Source organism: Rhinatrema bivittatum, chromosome 8, assembly GCF_901001135.1.
Source record: "Rhinatrema bivittatum chromosome 8, aRhiBiv1.1, whole genome shotgun sequence".
Classification (NCBI taxonomy): domain Eukaryota; kingdom Metazoa; phylum Chordata; class Amphibia; order Gymnophiona; family Rhinatrematidae; genus Rhinatrema; species Rhinatrema bivittatum.
The window spans coordinates 268140654-268162659 of record NC_042622.1 but is presented as its reverse complement, the minus strand read 5'-3'; the positions used below and the strand labels follow the sequence as shown (position 1 = coordinate 268162659).

At 45.9% G+C, this 22006-nt stretch overlaps 1 protein-coding gene across 1 annotated transcript; it reads right to left on the bottom strand.

Moving 5' to 3' along the window:
* Window positions 1-4357: 4357 nt before the first annotated feature.
* Window positions 4358-19199, bottom strand: LOC115096339 (kelch-like protein 23). The gene is made up of 3 exons (XM_029610796.1): window positions 18106-19199; window positions 9980-10391; window positions 4358-7552 (listed from the first exon to the last, which is right to left on the bottom strand). Exons 1-3 carry the CDS (start codon window positions 19001-19003, stop codon window positions 7240-7242), a joined length of 1623 nt encoding a protein of 540 aa, XP_029466656.1. The 5' UTR covers window positions 19004-19199; the 3' UTR covers window positions 4358-7239.
* Between the last annotated feature and the right edge of the window lie 2807 nt (window positions 19200-22006).

Here is a 22006-nt window from a genome sequence, read left to right as displayed (position 1 = left end):
GGTCTTCTTCTGCCGTCATTTCTATGTTTCTATGTATGTTTCTATGTTTCTATGATACAATCCTATCATGCAGGGGCAGGTACAGAGGACAGGGGTAACAAGGGAAGGAAATAATGGAAGATGAGGTAAGGCAGAGTTTTCCAAACCTGTTCTGAGGACCCCCACTGCTAGTTGGACTTTCAGGATGCCAACAATGAATACGCATGAGATAAATTAGCAAATACTGGGTTTCCAATACATGCAAATGTATAGAATAGGATCTGCTATGGTGACACAGGAGACAGAGTCAATTGGATGGGACAACTATGCTATTGCCCTGTCCAGCTCTGTCTTTGTCACAGCCGGAGGACTGGCTGGATATGGAGACTTCCCCCACAGGGGCAGTACCGGACTTCAGGGCAGGGTCTTGCCCCTGACCAGCCACCTGCCCCTTGGGTTGGGCCTGTAGGTTCTGGTAGCCAGCAGAAAGTTGGCTAGTGCTGGAGACAAGCTGAGACTAGAAGCAGGACAGGTGCCGGAGACAAGGCGTGCACAGGCAGTGAGACAGAAACCGGAGACAAAGCTGAAAATAGAGGCACAGACAAACCAGAGGCAGGCAGGGGCTAGAAACAGGCTGAAACATAAGAACATGCCATACTGTAACCTATCATTAAAATCATCCATTGTACCTGAAGACTGGAGGATAGCAAATGTAACCCCAATATTTGAAAAGGGCTCCAGGGGCGATCCGGGAAACTACAGACCGGTTAGCCTGACTTCAGTGCCAGGAAAAATAGTGGAAAGTGTTCTAAACATCAAAATCACAGAACATATAGAAAGACATGGTTTAATGGAACAAAGTCAGCATGGCTTTACCCAGGGCAAGTCTTGCCTCACAAATCTGCTTCACTTTTTTGAAGGAGTTAATAAACATGTGGATAAAGGTGAACCGGTAGATATAGTATACTTGGATTTTCAGAAGGCGTTTGACAAAGTTCCTCATGAGAGGCTTCTAGGAAAAGTAAAAAGTCATGGGATAGGTGGCAATGTCCTTTCGTGGATTGCAAACTGGCTAAAAGACAGGAAACAGAGAGTAGGATTAAATGGACAATTTTCTCAGTGGAAGGGAGTGGAGATTGGAGTGCCTCAGGGATCTGAATTGGGACCCTTACTTTTCAATATATTTATAAATGATCTGGAAAGAAATACGATGAGTGAGATAATCAAATTTGCAGATGACACAAAATTGTTCGGAGTAGTTAAATCACAAGCAGATTGTGATAAATTGCAGGAAGACCTTGTGAGACTGGAAAATTGGGCATCCAAATGGCAGATGCAATTTAATGTGGATAAGTGCAAGGTGATGCATATAGGGAAAAATAACCCATGCTATAATTACACAATGTTGGGTTCCATATTAGGTGCTACAACCCAAGAAAGAGATCTAGGTGTCATAGTGGATAACACATTGAAATCGTCGGTGCAGTGTGCTGCGGCAGTCAAAAAAGCAAATGGGAATTATTAGAAAGGGAATGGTGAATAAAACGGAAAATGTCATAATGCCTCTGTATCGCTCCATGGTGAGACCGCACCTTGAATACTGTGTACAATTCTGGTCGCCGCATCTCAAAAAAGATATAATTGCGATGGAGAAGGTACAGAGAAGGGCAACCAAAATGATAAGGGGAATGGAACAGCTCTCTTATGAGGAAAGACTAAAGAGGTTAGGGCTGTTCAGCTTGGAGAAGAGACGGCTGAGGGGGGATATGATAGAGGTCTACAAAATCATGAGAGGTCTAGAACGGGTAGATGTGAATCGGTTATTTACTCTTTCGGATAGTAGAAAGACTAGGGGACACTCCATGAAGTTAGCATGGGCCACATTTAAAACTAATCGGAGAAAAGTTCTTTTTCACTCAGCGCACAATTAAACTCTGGAATTTATTTATTTATTTATATAGCTTTTCTATACCGTTGTGGAGAGAACTATGTCTCTATCTCTACGGTTTACAAACATATAAAAAACAAATTAAATTTCACAGTGTAGAATAAAACTTACATTAAATCAATATAAATAAAACAAGGTAAAAATAACTAAAAGCGCATCATTAATATTTATTTATTTATTTATTGGGTTTTTTTTATATACCGACATTCGATCTCAATTGAGATATCACACCGGTTTACATTCAGGTGCTGTAGGTATTTCTCTATCCCCAGAGGGCTTACAATCTAAGTTTTTGTACCCGAGGCAATGGAGGGTAAAGTGACTTGCCCAAGGCCACAAGGAGCGACAGCAGGGCTTGAACCCTGGTCTCCTGGTTCATAGTCCACTGCTCTAACCACTAGGCAGAATAAAAACTATAAAAGTGTTAGATCCGAATTATTAACTTGCTGTCCAGGAATCATACCGCACCCTCTGCAGGTCTCATGAAAAAGCTTGCCGGAAACACCAGGTTTTAATTCCCTTTTGAAAATTTTCAGATTTGACTGTAGTCTCAGCTCTGGTGGTAAGGTGGTCCACAATTTTGGACCAGCGATAGAAATTGCACGGTCTCTTACCTCGCTAAGATGTGCAGATTTTACTGTAGGAACAGTAAGCAGCCCTTTATTTGCAGATCTTAATTCACGCTGGGGGACATGTAGTCTTATAACTGAACTTAGCCAATCAGTCCTTTCACCGTATAAAATTTTATGAATAATACACAGCATTTTATGTTTTATTCTAAAGTCAATAGGTAACCTTTGTGGGACAGGAGAGATATGTTCTCTTAGTTTAGTGTTTGTCAACACCCGTGCCGCAGCATTCTGTAGTATCTGTAATGGGTGAATTGATGATTTAGGTAATCCCAACATGGATCAGTACCTGTAAATAGGATCACCTGCAATACATATCTAAAATTGTCTCTGGAAAGTTAACGGTTTCAAACATTTAAGCATCCTCAATTTCATGAAGCCTTCATTAACTTCCTTTTTGATATGGGTCTTTAGATTTAATTCAAAATCTATAATTAATCCTAAGTTTCTTGCCACATCAGCTAATTTAAAACAGGTATCATCATCCAACACCACAGTTTTTTTGTACTGAAAATACATTTTTTCTGTCTAAAACCATAAATGCTGATTTTTCTAAATTTAAAATTAATTTCATTTGGGTTAATAAGTGACTAATAATATTCAAGTACATCTTAACGGTTTTAAAAATGTCTTCTAGGCTCCCTTCAATTGGAAATAAAATCTGGATATCATCTGCATAGACATAATAAATTAAATTAAGACCCGTTAAAAGATGGCAGAGGGGCAATAAATAAATATTAAAAAGGGTAGCCGAGAGCGCAGAACCCTGGGGGGCTCCAATTTCTAATTTTATTTTAGCTGAAACCTTATCTTTACTCTTTACTGAAAAGGTCCTATTAACTAAAAAAGAAGAAAACCATTTTAAAGTATTATTTTGAATGCCTATTTCTTGTAATCTTGTAAGAAGGATTTTATGATCCACAGTATCGAAGGCGGCAGAAAGATCTAACATCACTAATAAATAATTTTGGCCTCTATCAAATGCTCTCAACACAGTATCAGATAGGGATAGATGTAATGACTCGGTGCTATGTAATGTTCGAAACCCATGCTGGGACGGATACAGCACCTCATTATTTTCAAGATGCTCACTTAGTTGTTTATTAACAACTCTTTCAATTAGTTTGGCCACAAAAGGTAAATTTGAGATGGGTCTGTAATTGTTGCCAGAGGATGTGGTTAGCGCAGTTACTGTAGCTGTGTTTAAAAAAGGATTGGATAAGTTCTTGGAGGAGAAGTCCATTACCTGCTATTAATTAAGTTGACTTAGAGAATAGCCACTGCCATTAGCAATGGTTACATGGAATAGACTTAGTTTTTGGGTACTTGCCAGGTTCCTATGGCCTGGATTGGCCTCTGTTGGAAACAGGATGCTGGGCTTGATGGACCCTTGGTCTGACCCAGTATGGCATCGGCCGTCCACTGGATGGCCCAGATGGCATCGGCCGTCCACTGGATGGCCCGCGCCATTTATAAAGATGGTGCTGGCCGTCCAGTGCTCCTACCATGTGACAGGGGCCGGCCAATAGCACGGTTACCCTGTCACATGGTAAGGGCAAAGGGCCATCAGCACCATTTTTATTAGTGGCAGCCGACGGCCCGAGAGCGGGAGGTTGCTCCCGGGGCCCGCTGGACCACCAGGTAATTTTAAAACATTTTTTGGGGGGGTCGGGAGGGTGGTGGAGGCTAAGGGAGCGGTTTTAAAGGGTCGGGTGGGTTTTTAGGTTGTGTCCTAACTCCCGTTAGTGTGCACTAACCCGATTAACGATTTTTTCACGATAAATCGTTGGAATTTCTATTGTATCGCACTCTTTAACGATTAATGACGATTTAAAAAATATCGTACGATATTTTAAATTGTCAAAAAACGATTCACATCCCTAGAGATGGACGAGCCAAGGGTCAGGACGGGCAGCGGACGAAGAAGTACCAGAAGCCAAGTCGAAGACGAACAGGAGCAGGACCAGGAACTCGGGAGCGGAGCAGGGCAGGAGCACAGAGGACGCAGGAACAGGAACACAGGAACTGAAGAACACAGGAACTGAAGAACGTAGGAACAGCAACTAGACACTCAGCGAGTCGACCAGTTGCCAAGGCAGTGAACAGAGATCCAGGCTGGGTTTAAATACCCTGGGCATCCGACGTCATCTTCGCGGTCCGGGCCGAGGTTTCCTGCCGTGGCCCCTTTAAATCCTGGTCCATTGCGCGCGCGTGCCCAAGGGGCAGGATCTGGAGGAGGAAGCCGACGGCGTCTCCCTCGTGGGGAGAACGCCGCGGGAATGCCCAGCCGCGGCCCGGAGCATGCCGCAAGGATCCACGCAGGGGTGCAGCAGGTAAGGGGGGGGGAACTCGCGGCCGAGGTTCACAACAGAGGGGGCCACAGGACAAGACAGGAAGGCAAAGGAGGCCACAAGGCAAGGAAGGATGGCCAAAGAAACTATTTATTTATTTATTTACTTGCGATTTTTCTTGACCGACCATCATCGGAGATGATATGCCGGTTTACATGTAACAGGGGGAGAACAAAGAAGGAAGGGAGCAGTTACAAAAAACAGGGTAAGAAAGAACTAGGATGCGCAGAAGGGGGCGCACGTAGGAAAGAGAACAAAGATTGAAGGCGATAACGCAAACTTATATACATAATGTGTATCCCAACATCTAAGATGGGAAGAAGGAACGCAAAATCCAATGGCGTGTACAATGTGTGGACGGGATAAATAAACTGTAAATTTCACAAATTTCGGGATCCGAGAGGCATTACAGGATGTAGAGACAATGCTTTACATACAGGCGGACATATCTAGTTTGAGAGGGTGGAGATAAGTGGGGAGAGGGCAATGTGAAACAAGAAGGCCCCAGGGGGCACATAGAAGCAAGGCAAAGTGGGCCAATGCAAGGAGCCAAGATGACTTGATGAAGAGGCCACAAATTATGAGAGAGGCAGGGCTAAATAGGGCAGGCCTTACTGAGTCACGGGGCTTTTGAAGAGGTAGCTAGAGCAGGAGAAAGCAGGACTCTGAGGACCTCTGCTGGCAGAGAGGCTGCCTAGCAGCCAGAACTGTTAAAGTCTGTAAGCTACAGTGCCAGATTTCCTAAATTTGCTTTTTGACTCTTTTTTTGCACTAAACAAGGTGTATATATATACATTTTTTTTTACCATAAAATGTCTCTTTATATTTTTTTTTATCCTATGCAAACAATCTCCTTTTTTCTTACGAGAAGACAAAGAAAAGATCTCCACAATGCATTCACAAAAGGTACCTTTAAATAAATAATTTTTGTGTATTTGTGTTTTAAAGTATCCCAAGTGGCTCCTCTTCCACACGTCACAGTTGGCTCTGGGGAGGGAAGAGCCTGACTGCTGTTTGCCTGGTGAGACAGGGTATGCTACAGCACCAGCCGGGAGAAGACGGAGAATTTGGGGGTTATATTTTTAGTCGTTTTAAAAGTGCAGAAAGCCATTCTCCGAACTACTCCGGGCCACAGAAACTGCACTGGAGAAACAACTCCCAGAAAACTCCCGATCATCTAAGCTGAGAGACCTCAGTGCTGGTTTTACCCCACTTCCTGCACAGAGAGATAACCCAGCTGCAGGGAAATCGGAACTACCTTTCCATGAATGCAGTAGGGATAAAACCAGGACTGGCTTAGCCTGTAGTGGGTGGCATGGAGTTATCTTGTAATCACAGAGAAACCCCATAATATTGCAATACACGCCGGCATCCTCATTTTCAGTTTTGATTGCATTTTTCCAGAGGATTTATCAGTGTTTATTACACAACCAACTGATATTTACTTCGGGAAAATGAATTCTTTTTTTCCCCCACTGATTTCTCCCATTTTTGTTGTTATAATAAAATTAATTCCCTGGAAAAATACATTAAAAACTAAAAACAAAGTTTCCTAAATACACTGCCGATGTGCATAAGGAGTAGGGAAGTCCAGTAGCAGTGTGATGTCATCAAGCACTGTTAAAACTCTTTTCTGATTGGCTAATGCCAATAATGAACATTACTTTGAATTCTAAAATGGCAAGAACAATCTCTTCCATGTGATTGGCCACCGACTGTTCCGCAGGGTAGCAGTATCCCAGTGTAACAATGGTAAGGACAAAGCTTGTGAGGCAGGTCAAGATCATAGGAGTTTTCCTTCTGACCAACTCAGCTTTCCAGCGCAAGGTCAACTCCCCTGACTCACCTACAAAAAGGTAAATTACGAATTTAGAGATGGGGAATCTTTCAAAATTCACACCGTTTACAGATTATTGGAAGATTCGTCTCTGCGCACAGTTTCTTTAAATTAACAGAGTGCCTATTCTTTGTAACCTGTACGCAGAACCTTCCTATTCCAGTGCCATTGAGAAACAGAAACCTATCATGTATGGTCTCACCAAGCAAGAGAGTCATCTGCGAGGAATGGTGGAGAACCAAAGAGGAAGACAATAAAATCGGATACCCTACAAGCAATTGAACTCTATGGGCTATACTCTTAGAAATGTGGACTAGAATAGCCGAGCAGACTGAATGATCTTGTTCTGTCATCATCTGCTTCCAACACTATGTTCTGGCCTCACTGGGTGACAGATTACTTCTCTTCTGATGCCACCGGCAATTCAACCTATGCCTTCTAGCTGCCCCCATAAACCTCAGTCCCTTTCAGCGGTTAATGTCGCTGCAGGCTTGATCACACATCAAAGCGTCGGACAGTCGCACACCCGCGGATGGGGAGCTGGCACGGCACGGACTCCTCGACCACGTGACACAGATCCACGTAGGGGTCGTACAGCAGCACGCTGGGAATGGCCATGGCCACGCTCCCCCGCCGCTCGCCCAGGAGGTAGATGCGCCCGTTCACCGTGCTGCAGCCCAGGAAGAACTTACGCCTCAGGCACTCTTCTTCCAGCAGCGTCCACTCATCGGTGTCCACGTCCAGGCGGAAAGCCTGCCCGCCGATGGTGTAGAGAGCCCCGTTCAGGAAGGTGGCGCAAAGGTCATACCTGAGCTCAAAGAGAAGGCAATAAGTCAGTTATTACATGGCACATCATGCCCGAGATAGAACGCATCTGTTTCTATTGCCTCCAGGTATTCTCCCACATCAGCTGCCTGAGTCTTTTTTTCATTTATGTTATGCTCCATTCATGGCTCAAGAATTTAATTGACCAGCCAAAATATCTCATTAAGCTAATCGATCTCCAGTGATACAAGCAAAAGACGAAAGGTAACTGTACTAGAATACTACTTGGAAGCAGCGGCATTCTTTTCAATTGATAGAAAGCAAATAACTCTCAAGCGATGCCTTTTTATTGGACTAACAATACATTTCCTGACTAGCTTTAGAGAATTAACACGTCTTTCCTTTGCTCCAAACAGAGGGGCCGACGCAATAAATGAGCCCGGAAAACAGGCGCCTCGGGGTGGGGGTGCCCGCTTTCCTAACGCGCGCCCAGGCACCTCTCCTGAGCGCGCGATGCAATATTTAAATGAGGGGGGGGGGGGTCACGCTGCCAAGGAGGCGCTAGGGACAGTGGCGCATCCCTAGCGCCTCTCCTTGGCAGCGGGCACCCAGGAGAAGTGGCTGTGCACGGGTTAGGAAAATGGACGCTGGTTAACTTAGTTATCTCTGTTTCCCTAACCTGACCCCCGGCACTATATTAAAAAAAAACAATTTTTTTTCAACCATTTAAACGTTTTGGTTCCTCCGACTTAATATCGCAGGCGTTAATTTCTGAGCGTAAAAATGTGTGGGTCAGGCGTACATTTTTTTTTTTTTTTAGATCAGAGGTGAGTAACTAATAGCCTCATTAACATGCATTTGCATGTAATGAGCATTATTAGTTTCTCCGGGGGTTAGACACGCGTTTTGGATGCGCATCCAACCATGGGTTAAACAGTGTGCTCGGCTGAGTGCTCTGTTTTGCATTGGCCCCAGAATGAGCAAAACATGACATTACAGATTAAATGACCATGGTAGTGTGAAGAGGAAGAGGGGAGAGGGCAGGGCGTGTTTGGTAGGGATGATGTGGTAGAGTGATAAGGTGAGAGAGGCAGTAGAATTATTTCTGGCTTTGCCAATGCAGCTCTGAGCCGGTTACACATATTTATCTGCAGGCTCATTTCAAGCTGGCTGGGATCATGTGCTGTCCGATCTTTTACCTCTCTCATACAGTGTTTGACAAGGATCAACATTATCTCCTTTTTAATATCTTCCCTGCCTCTCTAGCAATCGTCATTCAGGACATCACTTTGAATGCATATCGAGCATTGCTCTCTGCTTCGACGGCAGGGGGAAATGTGGAAAAGAGGATTTGCATTCAGACAACCACCAACAAGGACTGAACTTCACAATCTGGGTAAATAAATAAGCGTGGGGGTAGCTTGCTTATCACCACAGTTACTACCCTAAACCAATTATTATTATTATTATTTTTTTAGATTTATATTCCACTTTTCGCACTTTTTTCAGCGCTTCAAAGTGGATTACATTCAGGGACTGTAGAAATTTCCCTATCCCCCAGAGAGCTTACAATCTAACAGGGTCATTAATCAAATTGCTATAAGGCGTATTTGCATGCGTTAAGCCCCTTTAACGCATGCGAAAATCCCATAATTCATGGTGCGATGCAAATCAGAAAAAAGGAGGAGTTTGTGCAGATGCTGAGAGAGAGAGAGAGAGAGAGAGAATACCTAACCATAATGCCTTCATCCTAGTTAGGTATTTATATTTCTATGGGAGTCCCACCTAGTAACTTGAGATGAGGTTTAGGTATTAGTGTAGGGGTTAGGGGCCACTTTGACATTCAAAATGAAATGTACGAACAGAACAGCGCTCTCTTGTGAGGATTTGATGATCTTTGGAGTGAGGAAACTCACATAAAGATGAGATTTGTGTAATGTTCTCTCAACCTAGCTTGATGTTACCCAGGGAGCGAGTCCATCAAGCTAGGTTGAGAGAACACTGCACAAATCTCATCTTTGGGTGAGTTTCTTCACTTGGTGGTCGGTGAAACAGATAATTATGGGAAAATAAGTGTGGGAGTTTGCTGGGCAGACTGGATGGGCCGATTGGTCTTTTTCTGCCATCATTTCTATGTTTCTTACAGGTGGTATATAAAGTTTAATAAATAATAGTGAGTTAAAAAAACCCCAGTTCACATTGATTTCTTTGAAGTTAGTTCTGTAATGCTTGATCAAACACTTGGAGATGGCTAGCAGGTTTTAAGATAAATGATTTTCTCATGGTGCCAAGTCAATGCACAGATGAAGAACACTGTCCAGGGAATCCAATAGCGACAATCACATAAGGGGAGAAAATTATATCACTCAGCTAGGGAGGAGAAGATTCACTTAACCTAGGGAGAGGGAAGAGTGATCTCTCCTGGGGAAGAGTGTGTGTGTGTGTGTGTGTGTTAGAAGAGAACACTCACCTGGGGAGGGGGGAGAATGAGATCACATCCCAGATGTCAGTCTCCATGTCCAGTCTCTGCACGCCGCTGTACACGTCTCCATTCTCATCCCGGCCACAGACCACGTAAAGCTTGCTGCCAAGACTGCTGGCCGCTGCCCTCTCCACAGCCTGCACCATGGGACTCGTGCTCTCCCAGCACGAGTCCGCCAGCGCCAGTCGCTCCACATCTGGGATCACGCCGTCGTCCGTGCTCCCGCCCAGCACATAGAGGTGCAGCCCAGCTCCCACAGCGCAGTGACAGCTCCGAGACTGCTTCATGGCAGGACCTTCCAGCCAGCGGTTCTCACAGCAGTCGTAGATCATCACCCAGTCCACACTGTACCACACAAACTCGCCCCGGAAGTAGCCTCCAGTCACAAACACTAAATTCCCTGGGGCAAAATGAGAGGAAGAAAATATTACAACAGAAGTCGGGGCTGCTCACAGCTGTGCCTGCCAGTGATCCACAATAGACAGCTCTGGGCATGGCTTTCTTTAAACCAGTGCACCAGGCAAGAAAGAAAAAAAACACATCTCCAGTGCTTGCACATGCAGAGACAGAGCATACTAGTTACACCCCACCCAATGTCCGTAACCTTTAAACCACTAAATAAAACACCAATATGCCACTCTATTCATGAGGCTCCCTGATGTGCAATGGAAGGGAAGGAGTAAAGAGAAGCTGTGTAAGATGGCTTTCTGATGAGAGCTGGATGGGAGAGAGGGAGGCAGTGCATGATGAATTCCTGATGAGTGCTAGATGAAAAGAGGTAATGAGAAAGGCAGTGCATGATGATTTCCTGATGAGCGTCTATGGAGAGAGGCAAAAAAAAAGATAATTGTGATGGCTCCCTGATGAGAGCCAAATAAAGAAGCATACTGAGCAGACTGGATGGACCATTTGGCTCCTTTATTACTGTCAGCACTACATTATGCAAGAGACACGGATGTGAGGTCATTTCTTTGCTCCGTTTGCTATAGATGCGTTACTCTTTTTACCATAAAGTATGACTTTATGTGCATAAAACTGAAATTCTGAGTGTAAAGTAGCAAAACAAATGGAAACAAATTTTTAAAACAGGAGGAAAATAAAAAAGCAAAATGAATGCAACAACCCAGATACAATTTTTCCCAAGCTCACCCCTAATAAGAGACAGATAGGAGAGAGGCGAGAAACCGTGTATGAGCCCTCCTGTCCTGACGAGGAGACCGTTCAAAGCATCAGATGAGTCCATGCGGAGACAGAAAGGCAGCAAACTCCCTCCCGAGAGCCGCAGGGCAAAGGAGCAAAGAGAAGCCTTGCTGGGCCTTGAGCCAATGAGAAGGATGGAGAAGCAGTGTGCGAGGCTCTGCTGAAAGGGAGCTCGTGTGGGGGTGTGCGTGCATGTGGGGGTGAGAACGGGAGCTCGAATGTGTGCGGGCGTGTGGGGGTGAGAACGGAAGCTCGAATGTGTGTATGTGTGGGTGAGAATAGGAGCATTGGTTTGTGGGTGAGAATGTGTGCCTGGTTGTGTGATTATGTGTGCATAAGAATGAGAGCCTGGGGAGGGATGAGAAAGTGAGAGCTTGTGTGTGTGTCTGTAGAGAATGTGAGCTTGTGTGTGTGTGGGGGGAGAGCTTATAAGAGTGAGAGCTTGAGTGTGTGAGGGAGTCTGTGAGATAAAGCGTGTGTGGGGGGAGGGGAGAAGACATAGAAACATAGAAATGACGGCAGAAGAAGACCAAATGGCCCATCAAGTCTGCCCAGCAAGCTACGTACTTTATCCATTTTTTTTTTCCCTTTTTCTCTCTCCCACCTGTTACTATTGGCTTCCAGTACCCTCCAGCCCTAATTCCTCTCCACCCAATTTAGAGAGCAGCTTTAAGACAGTAGTAGAAGAAAGACACTGAAAAGGAATTAGGAAATGAGCGACAAAGGAAAAATGAGAAAGAGAGACTGGGACCAACTGATTAGAAAAATACAAAGATCAGACAACAAAGGTAAAAAAGAAAAAAATTATTTTGTGATGTTATATATGCCATCTTTGGGAATGTGCATTTCTTATATTTTTGTATTTTGCTCTTTCTTCAGTATTCCTCAGTTCAGAGATTTTAGTTTCTCAGGCTTTTTATTTTGGATTTATCTGCATGTTTCTGTTTCTAATTTATAGTCTCTTATTTCTATATTAGGTAAGAGTCAGTCTCAGTTTTGCCTGTGTGTGTGACAGAAATGCGGTATTTCTGCTAGTGTGTAGTTTCTCTGTAGTAGTCCAGCTTGTTCTGTTATTCCCATAGGTGGTGTATTAATGTTCTAGGGCCTGGTGTAGTATTTGCATTGCTGCTTTTTCATAAGGTTGCTGTTATTTGAATCCTGAGAGTCAGCGCTGTGACTGTATGGAAAGGTTCTAGACGTCTTTCTTCGCAAGAGTTTGTGTTTCTTCACAAAACAATATGGCAATAAGAATACAACTGGTAGGTCTCAGACCTGCATGCCTACAGCCCACCCGTGTTAACCTTGTGCCCACCCAAAAAATAAGTCCTGGTTATGCCACTGATTTGAATTACTGTTCTTAGCACTAATTTGTATTTTTTGTTCTTTTATCTCCCTTTAACCACTTTATGTATTGCTTTGGCAATGCATACACACATTTTGTAGTGCCAAAGTTTCCTGAATCTAAATCTGCGAAAAGCATCAGTGATGCCTCTCTCTCTTTCAGCCTCTCCCCTCCCCTGGTGCTTCTCCCAAGGCTATGAGGGTGGCAGAGCAGGTGCAGCAGGTAAAGGTGCCGCTCTTTCTGTTATGCCTGCTGCCCATGAGAAGAAGGATGCACAGGGGGGCAAGTGGAAGATCGCGCTGTGACTAAACCCCGCAGTCAGTTGCAGGGAACCTGGGCTACCTCGGGGGCTAGGGCACTGGATGGATTTCCTCTGTCCCTCCACCCCCAAGGACGGTTCTGTCTCTCAGTGCCAGCACCTTTACATAAGAACATGCCATAATGGGTCAGACCAAGGATCCATCAAGCCCAGTAACCTGTTTCCAACAGGGACCAATCCAGGCCACAAGTCCCTGGCAAGATCCCTTATCACAGATCGATCCCATGCTGCCAATGGCCAGGGATCAGTAGTGGTTTTCCCAAAGTATACCCGGTTAATAACACTATATGGACTTCTCCTCCAGGAATTTGTCCAAACTTTTTTTTTTTTTAACCCAGCTACACTAACTGCCTTTACCACATCTTCTGGTAATGAATTCCAGAGCTTAACTGTGCATTGAGAGAAAAAGAATATTCTCCGATTTGTTTTAAATGTGCTACTTACTAACTTCATGGACTGTCCTCTAATCATAAGAACATAAGAACATAAGAACATGCCATACTGGGTCAGACCAAGGGTCCATCAAGCCCAGCATCCTGTTTCCAACAGTGGCCAATCCAGGCCATAAGAACCTGGCAAGTACCCAAAAACTAAGTCTATTCCATGTAACCATTGCTAATGACAGTGGCTATTCTCTGAGTGAACTTAATAGCAGGTAATGGACTTCTCCTCCAAGAACTTATCCAATCCTTTTTTAAACACAGCTATACTAACTGCACGAACCACATTCTCTGGCAACAAATTCCAGAGTTTAATTGTGCGTTGAGTAAAAAAGAACTTTCTCCGATTAATTTTAAATGTGCCCCATGCTAACTTCATGGAGTGTCCCCTAGTCTTTCTACTATCCGAAAGAGTAAATAACTGATTCACATCTACCCGTTCTAGACCTCTCATGATTTTAAACACCTCTATCATATCCCCCCTCAGCCGTCTCTTCTCCAAGCTGAAAAGTCCTAACCTCTTTAGTCTTTCCTCATAGGGGAGTTGTTCCATTCCCCTTATCATTTTGGTTGCCCTTCTCTGTACCTTCTCCATCGCAATTATATCTTTTTTGAGATGCGGCGACCAGAATTGTACACAGTATTCAAGGTGCGATCTCACCATGGAGCGATACAGAGGCATTATGACATTTTCCGTTTTATTCATCATTCCTTTTCTAATAATTCCCAACATTTTGTTTGCTTTTTTGACTGCCGCAGCACACTGAACCGACGATTTCAATGTGTTATCCACTATGACACCTAGATCTCTTTCTTGGGTTGTAGCACCTAATATGGAACCCAACATTGTGTAATTATAGCATGGGTTATTTTTCCCTATATGCATCACCTTGCACTTATCCACATTAAATTTCATCTGCCATTTGGATGCCCAATTTTCCAGTCTCACAAGGTCTTCCTGCAATTTATCACAATCTGCTCGTGATTTAACTACTCTGAACAATTTTGTGTCATCTGCAAATTTGATTATCTCACTCGTCGTATTTCTTTCCAGATCATTTATAAATATACTGAACAGTAAGGGTCCCAATACAGATCCCTGAGGCACTCCACTGTCCACTCCCTTCCACTGAGAAAATTGCCCATTTAATCCTACTCTCTGTTTCCTGTCTTTTAGCCAGTTTGCAATCCACGAAAGGACATCGCCACCTATCCCATGACTTTTTACTTTTCCTAGAAGCCTCTCATGAGGAACTTTGTCAAATGCCTTCTGAAAATCCAAGTACACTACATCTACCGGTTCACCTTTATCCACATGTTTATTAACTCCTTCAAAAAAGTGAAGCAGATTTGTGAGGCAGGACTTGCCTTGGGTAAAGCCATGCTGACTTTGTTCCATTAAACCATGTCTTTCTATATGTTCTGTGATTTTGATGTTTAGAACACTTTCCACTATTTTTCCTGGCACTGAAGTCAGGCTAACCGGTCTGTAGTTTCCCGGATAACAGTTTCCCGGATAACAGTCACATTTTTCCATTCTATTCCACTCGTGATTTTTTTAGACCTCTATCATATCTTCCTTCAGCTGTCTCTTCTCCAAACTGAAAAACCCTTACATTTCTTTAGCCTTTCTTTCTAGAAAAAAAAAAAAGCACTGGCCAAGCCTGTAAAGAAAGGCATGCTATACGTGGGTTACATGATATGTATATGCCATCACTGATCCATCATCCCATGCCTGCTTGCTTTTAGTTAGCTAAAACTAAAGACTAATTCAGAGGCAGTTACCTTAGGGTTCACGTATTTGATCAAAAATGTTATGTTACATTTATCGACTGCTTCCCTTGAATAAAGGTCAACACAAAGTGGTTTTCATGAGAAAATAATATAATAAATACAATGGGGGTAATATTCAGTCATTGGTCAGATTGTAAAGTTAGCCGGATAAAACTTATCTAGGTAACTTTGGAGGGATATTCAGTGGTTCAGCCACACTATTAACGATAGTAAATAAACTATTAATGATAGTAAATAAGTCTATCTTCCTATACTCTGTAGCACAGCCACAGTTCCCCAGATACGTTATCTGGCTATCTCCGACTATCTGCGTTAATTGGCTAATTTAACTGCACTCAGGAATGCCCCCAGGAGATCCCTATGTAATCCAGCTAAATTTTAGATGCAAATAAGTTATCCGGCTCAACTTTAGCTGGATATGTGGGGGAAATATTAAAAAGTCAGCATTTAGCCTGATAACTTTGAGTGTTAGCTGGCTAAAGGCTGCCGAATATTTACTCTAATGGGTACATAATACACTAATGCATTCTTGCATTTTAGATTTTTTGGAAGAACATGGATTACAAGGGTGACAGCAGGGTACAACATGGCAGTGCCAGAGCAGGCCAGGCAATCGCAGCATCTATAGGGCTAATCTGGAAAGGGGGGGGGGGGGGGGGGGGAACGACCAGTGAGGTGATCACATTTGCGGATGACATAAAATTAAGCAGAGTAGTTAAATCTCAAGTGGATTTTGATAAGAACATAAGAAAATGCCATACTGGGTCAGACCAAGGGTCCATCAAGCCCAGCATCCTGTTTCCAACAGTGGCCAATCCAGGCCATAAGAACCTGGCAAGTACCCAAACACTAAGTCTATTCCATGTTACCATTGCTAATGGCAGTGACTATTCTCTAAGGGGCGGATTTTCAGAGCCCTGCTCGCGTAAATCCGCCCAAAACCGGGCGGATTTACGCGAGCAGGGCCCTGCGCGCCGGGAAGCCTATTTTACATAGGCCTCCCGGCGCGCGCAGAGCCCCGGGACTCGCGTAAGTCCCGGGGTTCTCGGAGGGGGGCGTGTCGGGGGCGTGTCGGGGGCGGGCCCGGTCGTCGCGGCGTTTCAGGGGCGTGTCGGCAGCGTTTTGGGGGCGGGTACGGGGGCGTGGCTACGGCCCGGGGGCGTGGCCGCGCCCTCCGTACCCGCCCCCAGGTCGCGGCCCGGCGCGCAGGAGTCCCGCTCGCGCGCGGGGATTTACGCCTCCCTCCGGGAGGCGTAAATCCCCCGACAAAGGTAGGATGGGGGTTTAGACAGGGCCGGGCGGGTGGGTTAGGTAGGGGAAGGGAGGGGAAGGTGAGGGGAGGGCAAAGGAAAGTTCCCTTCTAGGCCGCTCCGATTTCGGAGCGGCCTAGGAGGGAACGGGGGTAGGCTGCGCGGCTCGGCGCGCGCAGGCTATACGAAATCGATAGCCTTGCGCGCGCCGATCCAGGATTTTAGCCGATACGCGCGACTACGCGCGTATCTACTAAAATCCAGCGTACTTTTGTTTGCGCCTGGAGCGCAAACAAAAGTAGGCTATTCGCGCTCGTCTGAAAATCTACCCCTAAGTGAACTTAATAGCAGGTAATGGACTTCTCCTCCAAGAACTTAAATTGCAGGAGGACCTTGTGAGAATGGAAGATTGGGTTTCCAAAATGCAGATTATATTTAACGTGAACAAGTGTAAGGTGATGCATATAGGGGAAAAATAACCCTTGCTGTAGTTACACGATGTTAGGTTCTATCTTAGGAGTTACCACCCAAGAAAGAGATCTAGGCATCACAGTAAATAATACATTGAAATCGTCGGTTCAGTGTGCTGCAGCAGTCAAAAAAGCAAACTGAATGTTAGGAATTATTAGGAAGGGAATGGTGAATAAAACGGAAAATGTCATAATGCCTCTGTATCGCTCCATGGTGAGACCACATCTTGAATACTGTGTACAATTCTGGTCGCCGCATCTCAAAAAAGATATAGTTGTGATGGAGAAGGTACAGAGAAGGGCAACCAAAATGATAAGGGGAATGGAACAGCTCCCCTATGAGGAAAGGCTGAAGAGGTTAGGGCTGATTAGTTTGGAGAAGAGATGATTGGGGGGGGGGGGGGGGGGGGGGGGGGGATATGATAGAGGTCTATAAAATCATGAAAGGATTAAACAAATTAATGTAAATCAGTTATTTGCTCAGATAATAAAAGGACTAGGGGGGCACTCCATGAAGTTAGCAAGTAGCACATTTAAAACAAACTGAAGAAAATTCTCTCTCACCCAGCGCATAGTTCAGCTCTGGAATTCATTGCCAGAGTACGTGGTTACGGCGGTTAGTGTAACTGGGTTTAAAAAAGGTTTGGATACGTTTCTAGAGAAAAACATCCATAAATTATTAATCAGTAAGGAATAGCAGTAGCTCGAGATCTATCTAGTGTTTGGGGACTTGCCAGGTTCTTGTGACTTAGATTGGCCACTGTTGGAAGTAGGAAGCTGGGCTTGAGGGACCCTTGGTCTGATGCAGTTATGGCAATTTCTTATGAGGCTCTGCTCCTACCTGTTACTCCCTAAATATTACAGTAGATTATATTTTAGCCATCTTGGGAGCTGGGGGGGGGGGGGGGAGGGTGTAGTGATAAAATCTTTGCTGCCGAAAATGTACGTGGTCACGAGTAGACACAAAAACAAACCAAGCAAAGCTGGGACGTTCCAAGACTGACACTAAATTTACACACACAAAATAAACAAATCTCATAGTAAAATCAATATCGTATTTTGCAAGGAGATTACCGAACACGAATCATCTCCCCACCCTCCACACGAGAGCAGCTGTAGGCAGCTAAGGCACTCTTGGCCTAACTTAGATCTCTGTCAACGCCTTCCTTACCACCTCTGTATTTATTTCAAGCACATTTGAATTATGTCACTCTTTTGCCAGGTGGTGCTAACCCCCTGCCTCCCTCTCAGGAAAGCAGCATTTAGTCTCTGGAGGCAGAACATACATTTTGCAGTTACCTACGGCTGCCACCCCGTACTGGGTGAAGTTCTTGCGCAGCAGCGGGGCACAGGGCCGCCAGATACCCATCTTCGGCTGGAACAGAAAGAGGTCCTGCTGCTCCTTCTCGTGCTGCCCTCCTAGGACATAGAGGATCTCGTAGCTGCGGCTGGCGGGAGCGGCCAGCTCCGCGTCACGCCAACTGGGGGGAGGGCAGCTGTCCAGCTTCCTCAGAAGGCGGGCAAAGGCGTCGGGCCCTTCGGCTCGCCTGCTGCGCTTCAGCAGCGCGTCCAGGAAGGCGAGGCTCAGGAAGGCCACTCTGACCTGCCCCAGCAGGTCGGCGAAGTGCTCCTCCCTGCCGGCATCCTGCATGAGCCACTTCATGGCCGCCTCGAAGACCAGGTCCTCGCGAGGGACGTAGAGGTCATCGCTCTGAAGCAACTCCAGCAGCAGATCTCTGGGTAGCTGATAGAGGTCTCCCTCCTCCTGGCACATCAGCTCCGCCAGGTGAGTGAAGGCCACGCCGGAGGCCGCCGCGTAGAGCTCCGGGCAAGCAAACTGGCGGGCGTAGGCCATCATCCCCAGGCAGTTGGAGACATGGAGCTCCCGCTCCAGGAAGGCCCCGCACCGCCTCTTCACCTGCTGGAACTGAAAGAAGTCGGCCGCTTCCAGCACCCTCGTCACGTTCTGGCAACTCAGGGGCACCCGGGTCGTCTGGGCAAACTCGAGCAGAAGCTGGAAGGCTTCCACGTCCACCCCCTTTAACGTAATGTGGTGCTGGGAGCTCTCCCTGGCACTCCCGTAGAACATGGCCTGGAAATAGCTGCTGTGAGCAGCAAGCAAGCGTCTGCTCACAGGGAAACACCTCGGGCCCACCTCCAGTACGGCGTCGGCGGCAGCTTCTTCTTTACCATCCATAGGCTGCAGCTTGGTGCACGGTGCTTGCCCCTTTGCTTTGGGTGGGGGTGACCGGGAGGTTCAGGCTGGCGTCCCCTGGGCTCGCCGGAGCAGTGCACGGTACACCACAGGCTGGCTTGTTCTAAAAATAAGAGCTGTTGACTCTGAGCTTGGCTCCAGCTCCCGGCACGAGTTTGGCAGATGAGAAAACGGTCCGGCTGGCCTCCTCACAGCCTCTGAAGGAAGCAGAGAATTAACCCTCAGAAGCACGAAGTCTCACACTGCAGGACTGCTCAGATGGCACGTGGCCATCGGCGTGAGTTTGCTAACCTTGCATCCAGTCCAGGATCGTGCTGGAAACACAACATGGTATATACCCAACTCAGCTTTTACACAGCAGTATTGAGGCAGCTGAACTGCTATCACATACGAAACAAAGGGAAGGAAAAAAAAAAAAAGGTACTTTTTTGTTTCAACTTCTGGGACTTTTACAATTTGATTTCACTATTTTGACTTATTTGCTTGCTGTCATCACACCCCCCCCCCCCCCCCCCCACCTTTTTAATCATATAAAGAGGGTTTACTCAGTTTTTCTGAGATACACAGGACTTCTAAGCTGGGGGGAGGGGGGGCTAGGTTTAAACATATGGGGGTCAATTTTCAAAAACTTAAGTGGGGATTGTGCGTATAGATGCTTAAGTCCATTCATAACGTATGTTCCGCCATTGAGTTCTCTTCTTTGCTGTATATCGAGTACTTGGGTTTGGATTTTATATAATATGGTAACCTAGTAAAACTGAGGTGGCCACAAAACAGGCCTGGCTTTCAGATGACCCCAGCTGAAGATGCAGGAGGTGAATATGCAGGCACTGCCTTCCCTTGTATGCACCTCTGTCGCATGCATACGCACGGGGGATATCGTGAAAATCAGCTCGCCACAGTGCTTCACTGCCCTCAGCTCATCAGATGCTATCACCCCAAGGGCTCTTGCCTGTGTTAATGGTTTTAATGTGCTGCTGCTTTCATGTGCTTAGAAAACAAAAAAAAAAACAAAACAAAAAAAAAAAACACCTTACCTTTCATAATAATGTCAATTAAAATTAAAAAAAAAAAAAAAAGTCTTAATGAGCAAGGAGCGCTTCTAAAACGGGCTTTTAGTGTTTGTATGCCTGCAGGAGAAATCCTCTCTCCTTCTGTGCACCTAGCACAGCACGGCCCAGCTCCATTCCCAATAGACATGGAGCACAGCACAGTGTCGGAGCCTGCAGTCCGTGAGGAGTCGGAAACGGATCAGCTCCATGAACATTACAGAACCTTGTGACCAACCTACAGGAGGATCTGCCACCTTTTGACCCGGTGAACATTTGTAAAAGAAGGGCCTGTGCAGTGTTACCAGCGTGTGCAGGGCTGGCCCCGCTGACTGCACCCTGAGGAGAAGGCAGGCTCCTGCTTCTCCCTGTTTCAGTGCACCGCCAGGGTGATTATACTCAAGCCCTGTGGGGAGAGGGGATAGCACCAGGAGGCAGTTGGGTCCAACTGCAGCCAGCACCAGAGTGGCAAGTACTTCAACCTGAGGTGTTCCCTGGAGCCTGCGCCCCATGAGGAGTTGTGCGCTACCACGACACTCACCCTGCAGCGTAAGGTAGGAAACGCAGGCTAAAAGCAAAGTAGCAAGCAGATGCAATGCAGCGGGCTCAGCCTAGTGCACAGGGTGCTGCAGGAGTGGACGCGCTACAGTAACTCCCCATGCAATAATGAGATTAGCGCATCCAAACTAGCGTGGAGCTAACAGAACTCAGCACGTGTAAATGCTATGTAGATGAGGCTGTTCGCTATTACCCCGGATGCAAAAAAAAAATCACTGTGCGCCTGCTGCGCACATTTTAACGAGCAAAGCTTTACACGAGCTCCGGGCTGGTGTTAAAGTCTTGATGTGCTCCAAGCTGCCACAAAAAAAGCCCAGAATACTGCTTTTCGGTGGTTCCTCCTACTTAGTATTGTCTCGATACTAAGTAGGAGGAACCACAGGAAGCAGCAAGAAAAGAAAAAAAGCTCGATGGTGGTTAGGTTAGGAAAATGGACCCTCAATTCAAGAGTGGCCCTTTTCCTTACCCCGTGGTTGTGCACACGTTAGGAAAACAGACGCTCGTTAACTGCGCGGCCATTTTCCTAACCGGCCCACAGCCAGATCTCCTGGGCGCCTGATGCCATGGACGCACAATTGATCCCTAGTGCATCCTTTTTGCCCAGCAGCTCAGCTGCGCACTGCGTCGGGTGGCCAGGAAAGGGAGATGCGTGCCAGGTTTAGAGAGATTTTTTTCACGCTTGGTATTGCATCGGCTTAGGAGAGGAACAAAAAAAACAAAAAACAGAACCTCAATAAGACATGGGATTAGTTTAACTATATAATTGACAAAACAAGGGTATTTAGTGTATTTAGCTCCTGCCTTTTCATTGTGGCTCAAGGCAAGTTACATTCAGGTACAGCAGGGTATTTAAGAACAGCAAACCCTGCTGAATTTTAGCTTTGAGGCTCACAAACTACAGGCAACGTTTCTGTACTGGGAAACCATATGAACCAATTAATCAATAATAATTAAAAAAAAATGTGTACAACATAACCAGCTTAGGCAGACACAAGTCAAACAGATTTCAGTTGTTGAGGGGCAGTGCTGGAGGAAGACGGTGCTGTTATTTTAGCTGCCTTGGGCACACCTGGTTTGCATGGGCTCCTCAGACAGAGCCTTGAAGCTTTCTGGGCCTGTGGTTCAAACTGCTTTGCATTGTACTGTGGGGGGAGGAAGGGACCGGAAACACACTTCCATTTTCCCTATCCATCAGAAGTTAGTTTGGGCTGCTACAACCGTGGCCGGCTAACAAGAAGCACGGAGGGTGCATCGCAGCGGTGGAACCGCTCCAGCCCGTAAGAGATCCCACAACTGCATGCCGTGACCGATTTAGGTTTCTGCCTAGGCCCTCCCTAAGGTCAGAGAACAGGGAGTGGAGGCCTAAGACCAAAGCCCC